The sequence below is a fragment of the Bufo bufo genome, chromosome 6, assembly GCF_905171765.1.
Source record: "Bufo bufo chromosome 6, aBufBuf1.1, whole genome shotgun sequence".
NCBI classification, from domain to species: domain Eukaryota; kingdom Metazoa; phylum Chordata; class Amphibia; order Anura; family Bufonidae; genus Bufo; species Bufo bufo.
In genome coordinates, this window is record NC_053394.1 from 274,115,503 (window position 1) to 274,135,870 (window position 20,368).

General features: G+C 42.1%; 1 protein-coding gene across 1 annotated transcript in view; it reads right to left on the bottom strand.

Annotated features, from left to right (window-relative positions):
* Positions 1-20,368, bottom strand: part of ASCC1 (activating signal cointegrator 1 complex subunit 1) — a 386,034-nt gene that overhangs the window by 264,839 nt on the left and 100,827 nt on the right. The window contains exon 6 of the mRNA XM_040435538.1: positions 2,049-2,185. Coding sequence (XP_040291472.1) covers positions 2,049-2,185 — 137 coding nt within the window. The remainder of the gene's footprint in view (positions 1-2,048; positions 2,186-20,368) is intronic.

Sequence of the window (20,368 nt, forward strand, 5' to 3'; positions counted from 1 at the left end):
CTGTTTTCCCTCCTTGTAAATCTCACATTTGATGATGGACCACAGGTTCTCAATGGGGTTCAGATCAGGTGAACAAGGAGGCCATGTCATTAGATTTTCTTCTTTTATACCCTTTCTTGCCAGCCACGCTGTGGAGTACTTGGACGCGTGTGATGGAGCATTGTCCTGCATGAAAATCATGTTTTTCTTGAAGGATGCAGACTTCTTCCTGTACCACTGCTTGAAGAAGGTGTCTTCCAGAAACTGGCAGTAGGACTGGGAGTTGAGCTTGACTCCATCCTCAACCCGAAAAGGCCCCACAAGCTCATCTTTGATGATACCAGCCCAAACCAGTACTCCACCTCCACCTGAGTCGGACTGGAGCTCTCTGCCCTTTACCAATCCAGCCACGGGCCCATCCATCTGGCCCATCAAGACTCACTCTCATTTCATCAGTCCATAAAACCTTAGAAAAATCAGTCTTGAGATATTTCTTGGCCCAGTCTTGACGTTTCAGCTTGTGTGTCTTGTTCAGTGGTGGTCGTCTTTCAGCCTTTCTTACCTTGGCCATGTCTCTGAGTATTGCACACCTTGTGCTTTTGGGCACTCCAGTGATGTTGCAGCTCTGAAATATGGCCAAACTGGTGGCAAGTGGCATCTTGGCAGCTGCACGCTTGACTTTTCTCAGTTCATGGGCAGTTATTTTGCGCCTTGGTTTTTCCACACGCTTCTTGCGACCCTGTTGACTATTTTGAATGAAACGCTTGATTGTTCGATGATCACGCTTCAGAAGCTTTGCAATTTTAAGAGTGCTGCATCCCTCTGCAAGATATCTCACTATTTTTGACTTTTCTGAGCCTGTCAAGTCCTTCTTTTGACCCATTTTGCCAAAGGAAAGGAAGTTGCCTAATAATTATGCACACCTAATATAGGGTGTTGATGTCATTAGACCACACCCCTTCTCATTACAGAGATGCACATCACCTAATATGCTTAATTGGTAATAGGCTTTCGAGCCTATACAGCTTGGAGTAAGACAACATGCATAAAGAGGATGATGTGGTCAAAATACTCATTTGCCTAATAATCCTGCACGCAGTGTATATAAAATGCCTAGGGAGCCAGCAATTTTGTAAACCATTCAATTTCTCCTTTTTTCCTGTGGGTATCCGGTTTTAGCAGTGCACTCAACATTTTATCATATGATCTATCTGTTCTGGCACAGTGAGCCACTTACTTTATTTTATACTTTCTAAAATAATGTAAAGACCTTTATATTCCTGATCTATTAAAGGGGTTGCCGACTATAATAAAAGAACATAAGTCCCCCACCATTTTCAGTTGGCCTCAGCAGTCTTCTGCTGTATACTGCTGAGTAGGGCTGTAGCTATCGATTATTTTAGTAATCAAGTATTCTACCATTTAATCCAATGATTAATCGAGTACTTTAATTTAAAAAACTAACCAAAAGAATGTTTTTCTTTATAAAAATTCATTAGCCCCCTCATCCATCATCACCCGCCCCCCCCCCCTGCTATCACTCCTCAGCACCATCAGTCCCCTCCATGCCATCATTCCCCCCATGCCATCAGCCCCCACCCAATGCCATCAGTTCCTCGTGCCATCAGCTCCCCCTCTCAGTGCCATCATCTCCCCCTAGTAGAAACGATTTTTTTTGTGTCAAGTTACTCAATTGATTTGAGTAATCCTTTCAGCCCTACTGCGGAGGCCAGTGATTGTGCCATATATGGCCACGTCACCACTGCACCCTGTATACACAGACCTGAGGTGAGGACTGGAGAGGCAGCATGGAAACGGTGGGAAATTAAGCAGAGTATATCTTTTTTATTATTTTAGGGGCACTGGTGAGGTTTTCTTATAAGCTGTAAATAGGTTGACTGCTCATGACCACCCTCAAGAGCGGTGAGCAAACAAGGCTAAAGTATCCACCACATAATACTACCTGTCAGCTGGCTGGGGGTCTCGGGTGCCACACCGGTGACAATCAGCTCTCATATTAATGTAGCTGTCTTTGAGGAGGCAACCCCTTTAAGGAATGATTCACTTACTCCAGAAATTCCTCTTTGCAGCTGTGTAGAAGTTGACACGCTTCAGTGACTTCATTCTCATTAAGCAAAACCAAGGTCCCAATTGTCAGATGGAGCTTTGCGGGGTTCTGGAAAATGGAGCTTTCTATTCCATAGTCCTATAGAGAAGAAAAATAAGAGCCATAATAACAGATGATCCTCATACAGAAAGCAGGATCAGATGCCTTTCAATAACATTGCTTCATGCACAATCGGTTCTCAGTATAATATCTGTGCAGTACGTTTGTATTCTTCATTAGGCACAGCAAAAAATGATGTTTTCTAGATGGCATTGCTGACAATGCCAACTTACTCCAAGTGGACACTGACAGGTACTTAGGACATTACATGCCATCTGTATATATTGCTGTGCATGCATCATTGGTGCAACATTAAAATTCAAGTACTTTCAAGAACTAAGATCCAAGGATGCACAATGGACCTTCACATGAAATGTAATTTCATGGTTCTACCAGTTTACATTGTGTAATTATTAATATGACATATAGTAACTAATCGTCTATACGGTCAAAGCGTGATCTTCAAACATAGCCTTACATCTAGGCCGCCTGGCATGCATGACAATCCCTCTGCAAGGCATTGATGGGAATCAAATAATTGATTGTATTTGCATGTGGATGTATGAGAAGAGCATCTCAGTGTTACAAGTGACACAATTGGGGTCATTTATCAAACTGGTGTAAAGTAGAACTGGCTTAGTTGCCCATAGCAACCAATCAGATTCCACCTTTCATTTTCCAAAGGAGATGTGATAAATGAAAGGTGGAATCTGATTGGTTGCTATGTTCTACTTTACACCAGTTTGATAAATGACCTTAAATATCTTATAAAAAATACATTAATCTCTAAAACACATTTACAGCATCTACGTAGAGATTTCAGTTTGTGGAGATGAGCAAAACCTCTCTCAGACTGGCAAATATCCTATTAGAATAGATGGAAGGTCTCCAGTTCCCAAATGCACAACCTGTGGCTACATGTAGCCTGTGATGCTTTTCTGAGTGGCCCTTGGCAACAAGGCTGGTGCCAATAAACAGAGCCGCCAGGACATGGTGCTAGCCTAACATAATGTTACATATTCCCACAGAGGAGCAAGCATGATCTCTCTGGACAATTGGAGAAGAATTAGCAGAGATAAGGATTTGATATAGTAGAACCAGTTGTATTTAGAGCCCTTTTATTTAGGTCAAAGGATGGGCCCATTTAACGGAACAGGAATTCTTAAAAATACTCGTTCCCAATAACTGGCTCGTGTGAAGGTGTCACCAATCTCTTGACAAAAATGTCATTTCCTGGCAGCACATTGACCTGTGTAAAGAGTTGATGTGTTGCCGACAATATAGAAAGTGAATGGAGGCTGAACGATCATAATAACGACTGTGCGTTACCCTTTAACTTCGTGTGAAAGCCCAATTAAATGAGTGCTGATCAACTTGTATACTGTCTACCGTCGCCAGCGTGTGTAAGAGGACCCTTAGGCTTTTGCTACCTGGTCAAATCTGTGCACCGACCATATGGACATCAATGGGTATATGGACTTAACGGATAGGGGTCCCCTGATCGATCACTTTCTAAGAGCCAAAATGGAGAGCTGCTATGCTACAGTGGTTTCTGCTTTTTCAGACCCTGCCTGTCTGTGCATTACATGGACAATCAATCCATCAGGAGAAATATCTGGTCAGATGCAGCTTTCTCAGCATTAGCAGCTGATTCCCTGGGAAGCTGGCAATATCCGATGACTGTGAATGATATGTTCCAGCATCCTCGGTCTGAGGAATAGGATTCAGCTAAGGTGTCCTGCGTTAATGTATTCCTGGTTCCTGACCTTGCACTTTTTTTTACTACGCTGCTTGAACCCCACCTGCCCTGACTGCTACCCACCTGACTACAACTTCTGTCTACTGTTTTTGTACCATGCTCTGGTGTCGCACGCAGGTTTTAGATCAGCTATTGCTAACAGAGACCACTCATGTGGTTACGACTTGGGGATTTCCTGCAGCAAAGTCGAGGCCGCCGTCCTATTAGTTCCCACAAAACCTGTCCTAATCACACAGCAGTACAAGTTCCTTAAGAACACTGAACCTGAAGACCTGCTTGTCAGGGATTATGATCCTGAATACAGTTTAGTATGATCTTCAGCTGAATCTCTTTAGGAATAGTGTTCATGAGGAGACATGAAGTAATGAGAGGAGGTGGGAGTGTAGCTAATGAGCAGCAGAACTCCATTAACACAGCCCCACATTACCACAGTCTGTCCTGTCCGTCCTCTCTTTACTTCATATCTCCTCATGAACACCATTCCCACAGAGATTCAGCTGAAGATCTTATCAGCTGTATTCAGGATCATAACACCTGACAAGTAGCAGAGGAGGATGAGACAGCTCTTTCGCTCAGTGTTGTGAAGTAAATTGCCCTCCTGTGTGATTAGGACAGGTTTTGTGTGTACGAATAAGACGGCCGCCATTTTATTTTTCCTAATGATTGCTACCTAGATAAAAGAAGCCATTATAACAAATGAAAGGTATTTGGGAATATATTTATAATAAAGTAATATTTAAGTATTTTCAAGTAATTCCCGGAGAACCCCTTTAAGAAGCAACCAGGCCTCGGCTCATCCAAGACATCTATGTCCCAAGCTAAGAGTCTATCTATTGGCAATCAGGACCCTCCTATCTATTTCAGTAGTCTGGGGCAATCAGCATGTTGCTAATACAGTTTGGCCCTAATCCCCCTTATCACCATCTCAAACATCTAATCTTAGCCTTCCAATTTCATTCCGGTCAGTGAGAGCAAGTATACACAGGAGTCCCTCACTGTTCTCAATGTCTCTTGCCAGACCTGGAAGAATTTTGATCCCTCTTTTCCTTGTATCGCCTTCCCTCCCGTCCCCCATCCCAACCCGGTGGTTTCCAGTCAGCCAACAGTTCTGCCACCACCATTTCAGCAGCTGTACATGTTAGGCTGCATTCACACGTCCGTGGTGTGTTGCGGTTCCGCAACACACCAGCCCGGCACCCCCATTGAAATGCCTATTCTTGTCCGCAAGCTGCGGACAAGAATAGAACATGCTCTATCTTTTTGCGGAGCTGCGGACCCAAAATCGGGGCCGCGCTCTGCAATTGCGGCTGCAGACAGCACACTGTGTGCTGTCCGCATCCATTCCGTCCCCATAGAGAATGAATGGATCCGCACCCATTCCGCAAAATTGCGGAAAGGATGCGGACCCATTTTGCGGACGTGTGAATGGAGCCTTACTGCTGACGATACACATAACCTACAGTGCCTTGCAAAAGTATTCACCCCCTTGACTTTTTCGTGTTTTGGTGCCTCACAACTGGAATTAACATGGATTGTTTGAGGATTTGCATCATTTAATTTACAGAACATGCCCACAACTTTGAAGATGTTTTTTTTTTATTTATTGTGAAGCAAACAACAAATAGGACAAAATAACAGAAAAAGTAAATGTGCATAACTATTCACCGCCCTAAAGTCAATACTTTGTAGAGCCACCTTTCATGGCAATCACAGCTCCAAGTCGCTTTGAATAAGTCTCTATGAGCTTCCCACATCTTACCACTGGGATTTTTGCCCAATCATCCTTGCAAAACTGCTCCAGCTCCTTCAAGTTGGATGGTTTGCACTTGTGAACAGCAATCTTTAAGTCTGACCACAGATTTTCTATTGGATTGAGATCTGGGCTTTGACTAGGCCATTCCAACACATTTACATGTTTCCCCTTAAACCACTCAAGTGTTGCTTTAGCAGTGTGTTTGGGGTCATTGTCCTGCTGGAAGGTGAACCTCCGTCCTAGCCTCAAATCACGCACAGAATGGTACAGGTTTTGCTCAAGAATATCCCTGTATTTAGCACCATCCATCTTTCCCTCAACTCTGACCAGTTTCCCGGTCCCGGCTGCTGAAAAACATCCCCACAGCATGATGCTGCCACTACCATGGTGTTCTTTGGGTGATGTGATGTGTTGGGTTTGCACCAGACACAGCATTTTATTTGATGGCCGAAAAGTTCAATTTTAGTCTCATCAGACCAGAGCACCTTCCTCCATACATTTTGGGAGTCTCCCACATGCCTTTTCGCAAACTCACAACGTGCCTTTTTGTTTTTAGCTGAAAGTAATGGCTTTCTTCTGGCCACTCTGCAATGAAGCCCAACTCTATGGAGCGTACGCCTTATTGTCGTCCAATGTACAGATACTCAAGTCTCTGCTGTGCTGTGCAGCTCCTCCAGGGTTACCGTAGGTCTCTGTGCTGATTTTGGTGGGTGGCCGTCCCTTGGCAGTTTTGCTGTTGTGCCATGTTCTTTCCATTTGGTTATGATAGATTTGATGGTGCTCCTGGGGATCATCAAATATTTGGATTTCTTTTTATAACCTAACCCTGACTTGTACTTCTCAACAACGTTGTCCCTTACTTGTTTGGAGAGTTCGTTGGTCTTCATGGCAGTGTTTGGTTAGTGATGTCTCTTGCTTAGGTGTTGCAGCATCAGGGACTTTTCAAAAAATGTGTGTATATGTAATGACAGATCATGTGACACTTAGTTTGCACACAGATGGACAACATTTCACTAATTATATGACTTCTGAAGGTAATTGGTTACATCAGAGCTTTTTATGGGCTTCCTAACAAAGGGGGTGAATACATACGCACATGCCAATTATTTTTCTATTTCTAAACAATAGTTTTATTTATATATGTTTCTCATTTCACTTCACCAACTTAGACTATTGTGTTCTGATCCATCACATAAAATTCTGATTAACAAAACATTGAACTTAAAGGGAACCTGTCACCGGGATTTTGTGTATAGAGCTGAGGACATGGGTTGCTAGATGGCCGCTAGCACATCCACAATACGCAGTCCCCATGGCTCTGTGTGCTTTTATTGTGTAAAAAATAACGATTTGATACATATGGAAATTAACCTGACATGAGTCCTGTCCCTGACTCATCTCAGGGACAGGACTCATCTCAGGTTAATTTGCATATGTATCAAATCGTTTTTTTTACACAATAAAAGCACAGAGAGCTATGGGGACTGGATATTGCGGATGTGCTAGCGGCCATCTAGCATCCCATGGCCTCAGCTCTATACACAAAATCCTGGTGACAGGTTCCCTTTAAAGAGGACCTTTCACCTTGAAAAACATTGTGAACTAAGTATGCTGCCATGGAGAGCGGCGCCCGGGGATCTCACTGCACTTACTATTATCACTGGGCGCCACTCCATTCTCCCGTTATCCCCTCCGGTATCTTCACTCACTAAGTTATAGTAGGCGGTGTCTGCCCTTGTCCTGTGGGCGTCTCCTTCTCCTAGGCTGTAGCGCTGGCCAATCGCAGCGCACAGCTCACAGCCTGGGGAAAAAAAACCCTCCCAGGCTGTGAGCTGTGAGCTGTGCGCTGCGATTGGCCAGCGCTGCAGCCTAGGAGGGGGAGACGCCCACAGGACAAGGGCAGACACCGCCTACTATAACTTAGTGAGTAAAGATACAGGAGGGCATAACGGGAGAACGGAGCGGCGCCCAGGGATAATAGTAAGTGCAGTGAGATCCCCGGGCGCCGCTCTCCATGGCAGCATACTTAGTTCACAATGTTTTTCAAGGTGAAAGGTCCTCTTTAAGGCTGAAATGTAACAAAACACGAAAAAAGTCAAGGGGGGTGAATACTTTTGCAAGGCACTGTACATGGCACTCCTCGACACCTCTTTTGGTTATGGCACTCCTCAACAACGCTTTTCGTTACGATACTACTTTAGCCCAGACACGATCTCCTTAAGACTCCAATCATGTCCAATATGTTCACCCATATCACCTAATCTATTAAATCTGAATCTTTTTTAAGACCTTCTGACAGCTATGATTCCCATGACCAATTATTGAAAAATACAAGGTCTCATCCACTCCTGACCCCTATATTAACATATCATACCAGAGAGAGGGAGGCCCCCAACATTACCCCTTTTTTTTTTCAGTCCAGCCATCCTCATGAGAAAAGAAAACCAGGCAAGGAAACAGAGGTAGGAGAAGAAAATCCAAACATGGGTCAACAACCCTCTATTCCAAAGAGGAATATACAGAAACAGTGAAGAATTTTAATCAATCCAGATATCGACTCTCTGAGAATAAAGTCAGTTTATTCAGTAAAGGCCTTTCCTATTTCCCGACTAGAAGTATTATTGTATTATGGATTTGAACTTTTACTAGATCTTAACAGCTTTATTCGTAAAATTATATTAACATGACATGTTGCCATTAGGAACACCAGGTATTGGAGAATAGAAAATAGTAGAAAGACCGCTTGTCCGGCGCTGCATGGAACAATTCAAACTTACATCGAGGATGGGATGGAAGAAAAGCTTTTATTATCTGTCAACATATTTTGAAGGTAGGAAAACCCTCTTCGACAGACTTATATGGTTTGCTGGTTGGTGACTCCTCACAACCTCTTATGGTAAGCGCACCCTAATATCTATACACGGGCAAGAACGAGGCCTACATGATAATCTTATATGGGGTGAGTGAGAAGCTCTTTAAAAGTTGTCCAAAAATAGAGATATATGGGGAAATTTATCAAACTGGTGTAAAGTACAACTGGCTTAGTTGCCCCTAGCAACCAATCAGATTCCACCTTTCATTTTTGACAGCTCCTTTGGAAAATTAAAGGTGGAATCTGATTGGTTGCTATGGACAACTAAGCCAGTTCTACTTTAAACCAATTTGATAAATGATCCCAATAGTTATTAAGGGAACGAGCAAAGGGGGTGACGTCATAATCCAAGATCCAGAAACCTATATCTAGGAGGCAATCCATATCTTGTCAAACAAAAACTATTCTATTGGATTAACGACCGATCTGACATCAACATGCAAGGCAAATCATGATAAAATTATTCAGGCTGCATTTGCTGGTGGGATTATAACAAAGGATTAATCATCCCAAAATGGATATATACTACCATCTCCCAAAGATACATAGGAATGCTACAACCTACCAGGACGACCCAATACTTCTGGGATAAACTCCATAACTGCTAATTTTCTGAATATATTGACCATCATCTACAGAAATTCATGATTTCACTACCTTCTTATTTACGTAATTCAGCTATGTCTTATAGTTGCTCTACAAGACATAGAATGGGAACCTGAAGACAGATGGATTACCCTGGATATTTCTGTTTTATACAGTAACAATCCTCATGACTTGCGCCAATTTATTCTCCATCTAAATTCGAACAATTGGGGGCTGACTTTAAGGAGTACCATCACAGAGATAGAGGCGGAATATTTAGATTTAAAACTAATAGCAGACAATAAGAAAATTATTCCAAAAACCTTCTTTAAGAACGGAGATTCGAACAGTTTAATGACTAATGTGACTTATGGTCATTTGAAACAGATCAGGAGAAACAGTACTAGAGTTGAAGATTTCCAACAACAAGGGAGAATGGTTAGTGACAGACTCTGAGTGAAGGGCTATCCTACCACTGCAGTGTTCCAACAAACAAGTGATTTCAATCAAGAAGGTTGTGTTCTGCAAAAAACTAAGACCACTAATGACACCAAGCGGCCTCACAATTTTGTTACCACCTATAATAGGTTAGGTTGCATGAGAAAATCCATCAGTTTTTTTACACAATACTGGCCTATACTATTGAATGATCCTTATCTTCAAGGTGCAAAACCCAATAGATCACAACCAACATTCAGATGGCTCGCACAAACCAAAATACTTTGGACCCAATGAGATTACCTTCCCACCTTTAATCCTAACAACCATTATCAGGACTTTCAGTTGTAATTTTTTGAGATGCAAATGCTTTTTAAATGTGTGCTATAAGGTATGTTTATTCAGCACTTTGACCAGCAATGAGAAATTCCCAAATAAGGCGTTCCTAAATTCTTCCACCAACTATGTAATTTATGAGATCAAGTGTACTTGTGGGCTACAGTATGTAAGACGCACTATGACAACACTAGGATCAAACAATGGTATTACCGTTTTATTTATATTTTTTTTAAGTACAGTTTATCTTGTCGTGCTGCTTTGATGCATGAGGGTGACTTTTGGCATTTCAGAGTACTTCCCATTGAACAGGTATCATGTCAGGCACCTGATTGGTTTAAGAGTCTGATACATAGGGAGATGTTTTGGATACTAAAACTAAATACCCTCTCTCCTCTAGGCCTCGATGAATCTGTTGAAAATGTATTCGATTAGAGTTCATTAGCCCTCTTGTTATATTTAGTGCTCAGTGAGATTTACATTTGGGTTTATGATTTTTAAAGGGGTTGTCCGCTTTTTTTTTTATATTGATGAACTATTCTTAGGATAGGTCATGAATATCAGATCACCTGGCACCCCCACCGATTAGCTGTTTGAAGAGAAGGCTGCGCTCATGCAAGCCCTGCCTTCCCTTCATTGTTTACCAGCTGCGAGCAGTGTAATTACACCTAAGCCATACAAGTCACTTCTAAGGGAAGGCAAGTTCTTATACACTTGAATAGGAAGGGGGCGTCCCATTGACGTGAATGGGACAGCTTAGGTGTAATTACACCTGCTTACCGCTGCAATCTCGAATGCGAGCAGGTAAACAATGAAGGGAAGGAAGCGCTTTCAGGAGTTTAGCCTTCTCTTCAACCAGCTGATCAGCGGGGGTTAAGGATAGGTCATCAAAATTTTTAAAAATGGACAACTTCTTTAAGTTGTAAGCTCTTGCGAGCAGGGCCCTCATTCCTCTTGTTCTAATTATTGACTTGTCTGTTGTTTTGTTATTTATGACTGTTTGTACATGAACCCTTGAATTGTAAAGCGCTGCAGAATATGTTGGCGTTATCTAATTATTATTATTATTATTATTATTATTATATTATTTAAGTAAGGGGAATGGCACAACTCCCCTCCCCCTCTCCATTTTCTCCCCTTCTTTTCCCACATTTTAAACATTTGTATTTTACTGTTTCATTTTATTTTTGTATCTCAGGGCACAATCCCACTGTCTCACTAAATGCTGAGGTCATTATTAAAATTAGATTTTAATTTTATTATTAACCTGTTAATATTAAAGTTTTTACTATTTTGATTTACCTTACTTACTGGCTAAGTCCTTGTTATGGACATTTGCTAATCTTATAAGCTTGATTTTGGCTTGATCACAAGAACATCGCTTTTTGTAACACCTTCTTTGGTTACTGGCCAGGAAAGGAGGAGAGAACGCATTAACTACACAGAGCGCAACGCCTCTTGCTCCCTCTTTTGATATGGGCATTAGCTTAAAGGGGTTTTCCAAGATTTTAATATTGATGACCTATCATCTGGATAGGTCTTCAATATCTGATCGATGGGGGTCCAACACCCAGGACCCCTGCTGATCAGCTGTATGAAGGGAAGGCGCGCGCATGCCGTCTCCCTTCTCTTTTCCTACTCGCTGCTGCTATATCTATGGGGAGCAGGAAGAGAGAAGGGAAACGGCGCACGTTTCAATGTACGTCACTGTGCTTGGTGAACAGGGAGCACCCGTGCCTTCTCGAACAGCTGATTGGTGGGGGTCCCAGGTGTCGGACCCCCACCTATCAAATACTGATAGAAACATAGAATGTGTCGGCAGATAAGAACCATTTGGCCCATCTAGTCTGCCCAATATACTAAATACTATGGATAGCCCCTGGCCCTATCTTATATGAAGGATGGCCTTATGCCTATCCCATGCATGCTTAAACTCCTTCACTGTATTTGCAGCTACCACTTCTGCAGGAAGGCTATTCCATGCATCCACTACTCTCTCAGTAAAGTAATACTTCCTGATATTACTTTTAAACCTTTGCCGCTCTAATTTAAAACTATGTCCTCTTGTAGCAGTTTTTCTTCTTTTAAATATTCTCTCCTCTTTTACCTTGTTGATTCCCTTTATGTATTTAAAAGTTTCTATCATATCCCCTCTGTCTCGCCTTTCTTCCAAGCTATACATGTTAAGGTCCTTTAATCTTTCCTGGTAAGTTTTATCCTGCAATCCATGTACTAGTTTAGTAGCTCTTCTCTGAACTCTCTCCAAAGTATCAATATCCTTCTGGAGATATGGTCTCCAGTACTGAGCACAATACTCCAAATGAGGTCTCACTAGTGCTCTGTAGAGCGGCATGAGCACCCCCCTCTTTCTACTGGTAATGCCTCTCCCTATACACCCAAGCATTCTGCTAGCATTTCCTGCTGCTCTATGACATTGTCTGCCTACCTCTAAGTCTTCTGAAATAATGACCCCTAAATCCCATTCCTCAGATACTGAGGTTAGGACTGTATCACTGATTTTACATTCTGCTCTTGGGTTTTTACGCCCCAGGTGCATTATCTTGCACTTATCAACATTAAATTTTAGTTGCCAGATTTTTGACCATTCCTCTAGTTTTCCTAAATCCTTTTCCATTTGGTGTATCCCTCCAGGAACATCAACCCTGTTACCTATCCAGTAGTACTATAACTCATGTACACACACACACACGACAGCTTATTATCAAAAGTTATCTGAACATTTAGGCACGCTTTAAATAATGGCTAAACACAAATGTTGCAGACAATAGAACCTGCACGCTACTTTTTACTATAACAAAAGAACTATTGAACAAGGTCAAAATTATGTTTCTGACAAACTAAAAGTATAAAAAAAATATAGGCTGCGCTATTACACACCAAATGGCCAATTTATCTGAATGTATAAATTGTTAAACATTTCAATACTACCGATTCAGCTGTTTGAAAGGTGACTATTATTTCCACCATGTTGAAATTATGCAGGTCATTTCTTTTTAAAGCACATCCATCCCCTTTCTACCAAAATGTTGTATATTTATCACATTAATAAATCTACTTTTGATTATATCAACTTTCTGCTGCTGTGGAAGCTTCACTGAGATGCCACTGTTTGGATTCTTTATACCATTCTTGATCTCACAGGATGGGGTCAGAGCCCATGCTTGACTCCTTTATGGAACTGGAAATACGCTTATGTGAAATTGGCTTTACAGAGAATCTGTCCGCAGTTCTGACAATGCTAAACTGCTTACAGACCTAGGTAGGGGCTGGGGAAAGCAGTAAAAACATACATTTTGTGGAAGTTTTATCAGGAGTAGTGACAATATGAACTTTTATTCTGCCGGATTCTTATTCTTAAATGGATCATGTCAGTTTTTTCTGCTAGTTGAGACCAGATAGTGACACACATAATTTCTATATGTTTTTATTTTCTGCTTGTAGATTTTTTATTCCATTTCCTGAACATGATTAGAGGGCAGCCATTTTGCCTGAGCTGCCGTTAACAGCATTTAGATATATTCTTTATAGCAGCCACCATGGGCCATAGACACAATAATCTAAAAAGGACTTATTGACTTCAATGGGAGAGTTCTCTAGACATGCTCTGTGCCCTATGGAAAGATCATTGTACAAACAGATAAGCTTTGACAATCACCTAAGGCGAATGGTGGATCCTGTAATATCTTTTATATAGATAGAGGTGTTATCTGTCATTGTAATCCTGTCTACTGTGATAATGATGAAAAGTGATCCGTACAGACCAAGAAGTGACACATATTATTAGGCTTAATGGCCTGTGCAAAAACGGCAGAATTTTTGGATTTTTTCTTAAATATAGTGACATGGATAATTAAAAAATAACATCACCAAAAATTATAAAAAAAATATGTTTAACATAAAAACTTGATATAAACAATATGTCATTTTCTGATGACACATTCCCTTTAAGTGCAATGGAATCTCAGTTTAACTGTGAAGTAATCTCTGCTTTGTATTGCTCCATGTTCACTCCACTCTGCACGGAGTGACAGCTGTAGTGGTCTCCTGGTTGGATGTTACAACTATCATTCAGATCACACAGGAGGGCATGTGAAGCAGCTCAATTCAGCAAGCACTTCACAGTGAAGCTCTGATTCCTTTGCACTTAAGGAGCAGAACCTGTCAGAATAAAACTTCATATTCACACTACTCCTGATGATAAAATCCTGTTGAAGAATACTATAGTAAGGCTCCATTAGACTAGTTTCACACTAGCGTTAAATTCTTCTGGCAGGCTGTTCTGATAGAGGAAGACATAGTATCCGGCATAGCCAGAAAAGGCCAGGGCACCGCCAGACACAATTGACTATAGTGGGAGTCGACGGGGATTCGGCCTGCTTTGTACATAAATGTCGGTCCTCGGACAAATATCGCTTCAATACAGCAGTATTTGTTCCGGCTGAATCCAGACACTAATGCCCATGATTCTAATTATAGTCAATGAGCTCCGGCGGACTCAGGTAGTATCCGGGTATGCCGGATACAATGGTTTCCAGCAGGCTGTTCCTCTAGTGAAGTGATGGCTAACCTCCGGCACTCCATCTGTGGTGAAACTACGACTCCCAGCATGCTCCATTCATTTCTGTGGAGTTCTGAGAACAGTCAAGCATCTTGGGGGTTGTAGTTTTACCACAGCTGGAGTGCCGGAGGTTAGCCATCACAGCTCTAGTGTGAAACTAGCCATAAAATTTGCATTATTTGCCTTCTATTAGTTCTGGTACTTTAACAACAATAACAGTGTAGTGAGCTGTGCTATTCCCACAGTCAATAAAAATTATCATTATAAAAAATGGGGTTAATCAGAAAGTACTGTTTGAAAGTTGATCCCTCATAGAGGAAGCAGCTCAGTTAAGAACAGAAAAAGCCATGATGCTGATGAGAACAGAGCTTTTCGTTGCTTAAAGGAAATGTGTCACCAAAAAGTTTAGCTGCCAGTTAATCACATCTCTTTTTATCTAATCTGTTTTTATTTTCTGATTGTAGATTTATTTTATTTTCTGAACATGAATATGGGGGCGGCCATCTTGCCTGAGCTGTTCTTAACAGCATTAAAAAAAATTGCTTTGTGAATGGTGGATCCTGCCTTATCTATACACAGAGGTGATATCGCCTTATCATTACAGGCAGGATTAGAATAATATATAACACCAGTTAAGTGATCTGTATAGACCAAGAAATGGCGCTAATTATTAGACTTCGTAGCGAGTGCGAAAACTTCATGATTTTATCTTTTTTATTTAAATATATGGAGTACATGAAAAATTAAAAATAACCAACAAAAATTCTTTAAAAATATGTTAAACATAAAAACGTGACTTAAACAATAGGTCATTTTCAGGTGACACATTCACTTTAAAATGACCAATGGCAAAGAATAAAAGCCTGTATACAAATACACAGTGAATGGAGATACGATAGTAGGGTTCATGTTTTCTTTAAAAATGTTTTAAGATAAAAATTCCCTATCAAATCCATTGGTAAGAGGATGTAATGAGTGTCCTTCGCGGAGTTAGAAATAGCTCCTACAAGCATTTTTCATGTTTTAAATTGCACAATCCTCTTGAGTAGCTGTTCAATGGATAATGAAGAAGTGGCACTTTTATCCCTGTACATTTATTTTCAGCTGTATGTTCTCTACAGGTTCTACAGAAGGGTACTGCACCTGGCTCTTGGCAAACGTTGCTTATGGCCCACTAACAATGAAATCTTTTTTAATGACACATCAAAACATAACCTTCGGATAATATTCTTCTTTGTAGAAAGAAAGCGGGCGGCACTCGCCATCGTGAAGATATAAGATATTCCTTTATTGCTGCATCAAGCAAAACACACGCGGCACCGGAGCTAGGAGTCACTTCCCTGCACACTGAATGCAGCGACGGCCGTTTCACGCAATATGCGCTTCGTCGGGCTACTACAGGTGTGTGCACCTGCACTCCACCTCTTAAAGCACTTCACGTCAGAGCATCAGGTGTGCAATCAGTGACGCTCTCTTGGTGCTAATACACATTGGTTACAATTAAGAACAAATTGCTACATTTAACATATTTGTCACAGAGCATTTGTATAAGTTACAACAGAACACTGTAATCTAGTCTATCATTCAGGCCTGAGTTTCCTGTTGCCTGCGTCCGCAATATCCATGGCGCTTCACTCTGCAACAACTGGCGATGTCTATCTCCTCCATTCAAAGGAGGAGGGACGGACTCAATCCCTGCAAATCTTAATGAACTTGCATCTCCAGCGTGCACTTCCCCTAAAATATTCAATGAGTCTGGGGGATCCCTTCCCTGTGTCGACTGAACTCAAATGTTCTCTAACACGTTCATACAGGCAGCGAATCGTCTTGCCACAACCGCAGGTCACCATGTACACAACATATGTGCTGCGGCATTTCATAAAGCTGCAGACTCTATAGTTCAAACCAGCCACCCTAATGAACTTAGACTGAAGTGGTGAAGCCTGCGGACAAGGGGGGCAACGTGGTACTTATGTCACGTTCATATTATGTGGAGGAGGCGATGAGGCAACTAACAGATCCTGAGGTCTATGAAGGGATAGAGGGGAACCCAGTGATAAGTATCCAGATGCAATTAAGGAAGCTGATTCAAGGCTTTATAGACACAGGTTTTTTAAGGAAAAATATGCTGGAAAAATTGGTTCCTGCTACTCCTACCCAGCCTTGTTGGTACTTCCTCCCAAAAATCCATAAGTCGCTGAGCCACCCCCCGGGACGTTCCATCGTCTCGGGAGTTGGCTCAGTAACGGAGCCCCTGTCAAAATACATAGATTGGTTACTCAGACCGCTGTTACCTTGTGCTCCGGTGTACCTGAAAGACACCAATGAATTTTTGCTTGCGTTGAAGGGAATTCATTGGCAGAAAGGTGACCATTTAGTGTCGCTGGATGTGGAGAGCCTCTACACCCGCATCCCTCATGATGCGGGTGTGGAGGCGATCCAATCCATACTCATGAATGTAGGAAAGAGTGAGCTTTTTTGTAGATTTATTGGTGAGGGGTTGACATTCATACTCACCAACAATGTCTTCAAGTTTGACAATAAATGGTTCAGGCAAAAGTTAGGGACGGCCATGGGGACCCAGGTCTCCTGTACGTTTGCCAACATGTATTTGGCTAGATTAGAAGACAGATATGTGTTTTCTCTATCCAATCCATATCTAAAATACATCAAAGTATTCCTCCGTTTCGTGGACGATGTCTTTTTGATATGGTCAGGAACCGAAGAGTTATGTGGAGAATTTGTGGCGTATTTGAACAATAATGATATGGGAATGAAATTTACACTGACTTTTGGTGGCACGTACTTGGAATTTTTGGATGTGGCTGTCGTGGTGAGGGACGACGAGTTGGTCACAGAGGGCTTCAGAAAGCCCACGGCGACCAACTCCTTGCTCCACCATGACAGCTACCATCCTAATTGGGTGAAAAGGTCCATTCCATATGGACAGTTTACTAGATTGCGGAGAATCAATAGTCATACAAGTGGTTACCTCCGCCAAGCCACAGAGTTGAAGCAGCGTTTGGTGTCTAGAGGGTACCCGGAGCATGATGTGAGTGCAGGAATGCACGAAGTGCTGAGTGATTTTTCTCAGCAGGATTTATTGAAAAAACCGAGAGGTAATAATAAACAATTGACGAGTAAGGGGCATGGGAAAGAGGACAAAGAAATGGACAGGTTTACTTTTACCTTTAGGTTCAGCCCGATGGCTGAAAAAATACGGTCAGTCTTTTTTTGTAATTGGAATATCTTGGAGAGGGATCCATCCCTAGCAATGATCACTAACAATAAGCCCCGTATTTCTTTCAGAAGGTGCCATACCATAAAAGGACAAAATAGTGAGAAGCAGATTTGTTACTCCCCCAAATACCACTTGGCTCACTAGGAATATCCCAGTAGGACATTTTAGATGTGGGGGTTGCACCCTGTGTAGACGGAACTCTCAGTCTAAGTTCATTAGGGTAGAGAAGAAGTTTTCTGGTCAGGCGCAAAACACATAGGATCCAAACCGTCTCTTTTAGGTGAATCTTTTTTAATGCATAAATAAAAATAGAACAACGCGTTTCGGGGCTCAAAGTGTCCCCTTCATCAGGTTAATAGTAGTCACAATGAATAATATCAGTACAGGTATATAAAGATACAAAAAAAACGCCAAAAAACGGATTACCTGAGAGCTGCCCACAGATGGGAGGGGCTAGCTGCAGGTAATGTATCACAAATATAGATATAACTGTTCAAATTATAAGTGTGGTCACAGTATGTAATTGCAGTAGGTATATAGAGATAATATAAGGGGGTAAATTGCATATACTCGGCGATTCTTTCATGAGATTATAACAGCTAAGGACGGAGGACAGGAGTCACATGACCGCACTGATGCGGTCACGTTATCGGCATCAGTGCGGTCATGTGACTCCTGTCCTCCGTCCTTAGCTGTTATAATCTCATGAAAGAATCGCCGAGTATATGCAATTTACCCCCTTATATTATCTCTATATACCTACTGCAATTACATACTGTGACCACACTTATAATTTGAACAGTTATATCTATATTTGTGATACATTACCTGCAGCTAGCCCCTCCCATCTGTGGGCAGCTCTCAGGTAATCCGTTTTTTGGCGGTTTTTTTGTATCTTTATATACCTGCACTGATATTATTCATTGTGACTACTACTAACCTGATGAAGGGGACACTTTGAGCCCCGAAACGCGTTGTTCTATTTTTATTTATGCATTAAAAAAAGATTCACCTAAAAGAGACGGTTTGGATCCTATGTGTTTTGCGCCTGACCAGAAAACCTTCTTCTCTACAAGCATCCTTTGGGGGATTGGGCCTCCGATCCCAAAGATACCTCTTCTGCGGCTGCATCCACGGATCCGAAAAAATCTCTTTGGCTTATTTTACATACCCACAATAGAGTTGTGTCTATTCTTGCACAACCTAAAAAGGTGAGCACCTTTAACTTGTTTTACAATTAAGTTTGTATTGAACATACTACCCTATTGTGCGCCCCCCCATACCCCTTCTTTTGTCTCCATGTTCCCCTACTGACCGAGGGGGACTCTAGACTCGCCTGTGGTTTCCAAGACTAAGTTCATTAGGGTGGCTGGTTTGAACTATAGAGTCCACAGCTTTATGAAATGCCGCAGCACATATGTTGTGTACATGGTGACCTGCGGTTGTGGCCGATTTTATATTGGCAAGACGATTCGCTGCCTGTATGAACGTGTTAGAGAACATTTGAGTTCAGTCGACACAGGGAAGGGATCCCCCAGACTCATTGAATATTTTAGGGGAAGTGCACGCTGGAGATGCAAGTTCATTAAGATTTGCAGGGATTGAGTCCGTCCCTCCTCCTTTGAATGGAGGAGATAGACATCGCCAGTTGTTGCAGAGTGAAGCGCCATGGATATTGCGGACGCAGGCAACCGGAAACTCAGGCCTGAATGATAGACTAGATTACAGTGTTCTGTTGTAACTTATACAAATGCTCTGTGACAAATATGTTAATTGTAGCAATTTGTTCTTAATTGTACCCAATGTGTATTAGCACCAAGAGAGCGTCACTGATTGCACACCTGATGCTCTGACGTGAAGTGCTTTAAGAGGTGGAGTGCAGGTGCACACACCTGTAGCAGCCCGACGAAGCGCATATTGCGTGAAACGGCCGTCGCTGCATTCAGTGTGCAGGGAAGTGACTCCTAGCTCCGGTGCCGCGTGTGTTTTGCTTGATGCAGCAATAAAGGAATATCTTATATCTTCACGATGGTGAGTGCCGCCCGCTTTCTTTCTACAAAGAAGAATATTGTCCCGGACTAATTGTTGTTTGGGCTCGTGCACAGCTGAGATCGTGGTGTCAGAGGAGAACCGTGTGGGATCTGCAATTTCGGGTTAAAGGAAAGACGTGGAGTGTGCCGCTCATAATTCTATTTAGAGTGTGATAACCTTCGGATAGACTCTCCAATCAAGGTTTCACTGATGGAGCACATTTTCAAATTAAATAAACTTTCACAAAATCTACCATATTTTTCGCCCTATATGGCACACTTCCCCCCCCCCCCCCCCCCAAAGTTGGGGGAAATGTCAGTGCCTCTTAGGGGGCGAATACTAATGAGTACTTCCATTATGGAAGCGCTCATTAGTACAGGAGGACCGGGAAGCAGTGAATGCAGGCAGGGTGAACAAGAGAGGTCAGCTAATTGTTAATTGTTTTTTTTTATGTCTGCTCTGAGCCTGGGGGTCTGTTCTATTTGGGGGTCATTGACATCAGGCACTGATCTGAGGTCTGCTTGGGGGGGGGGGGTCATTCACACTGGGGCTCAGATCTGAGTTCTGCTTGTGAGGTCTGATTTGAGGTCTGCTTGGAGGTCATGTTCATATTGGGGGTCCGATCTGA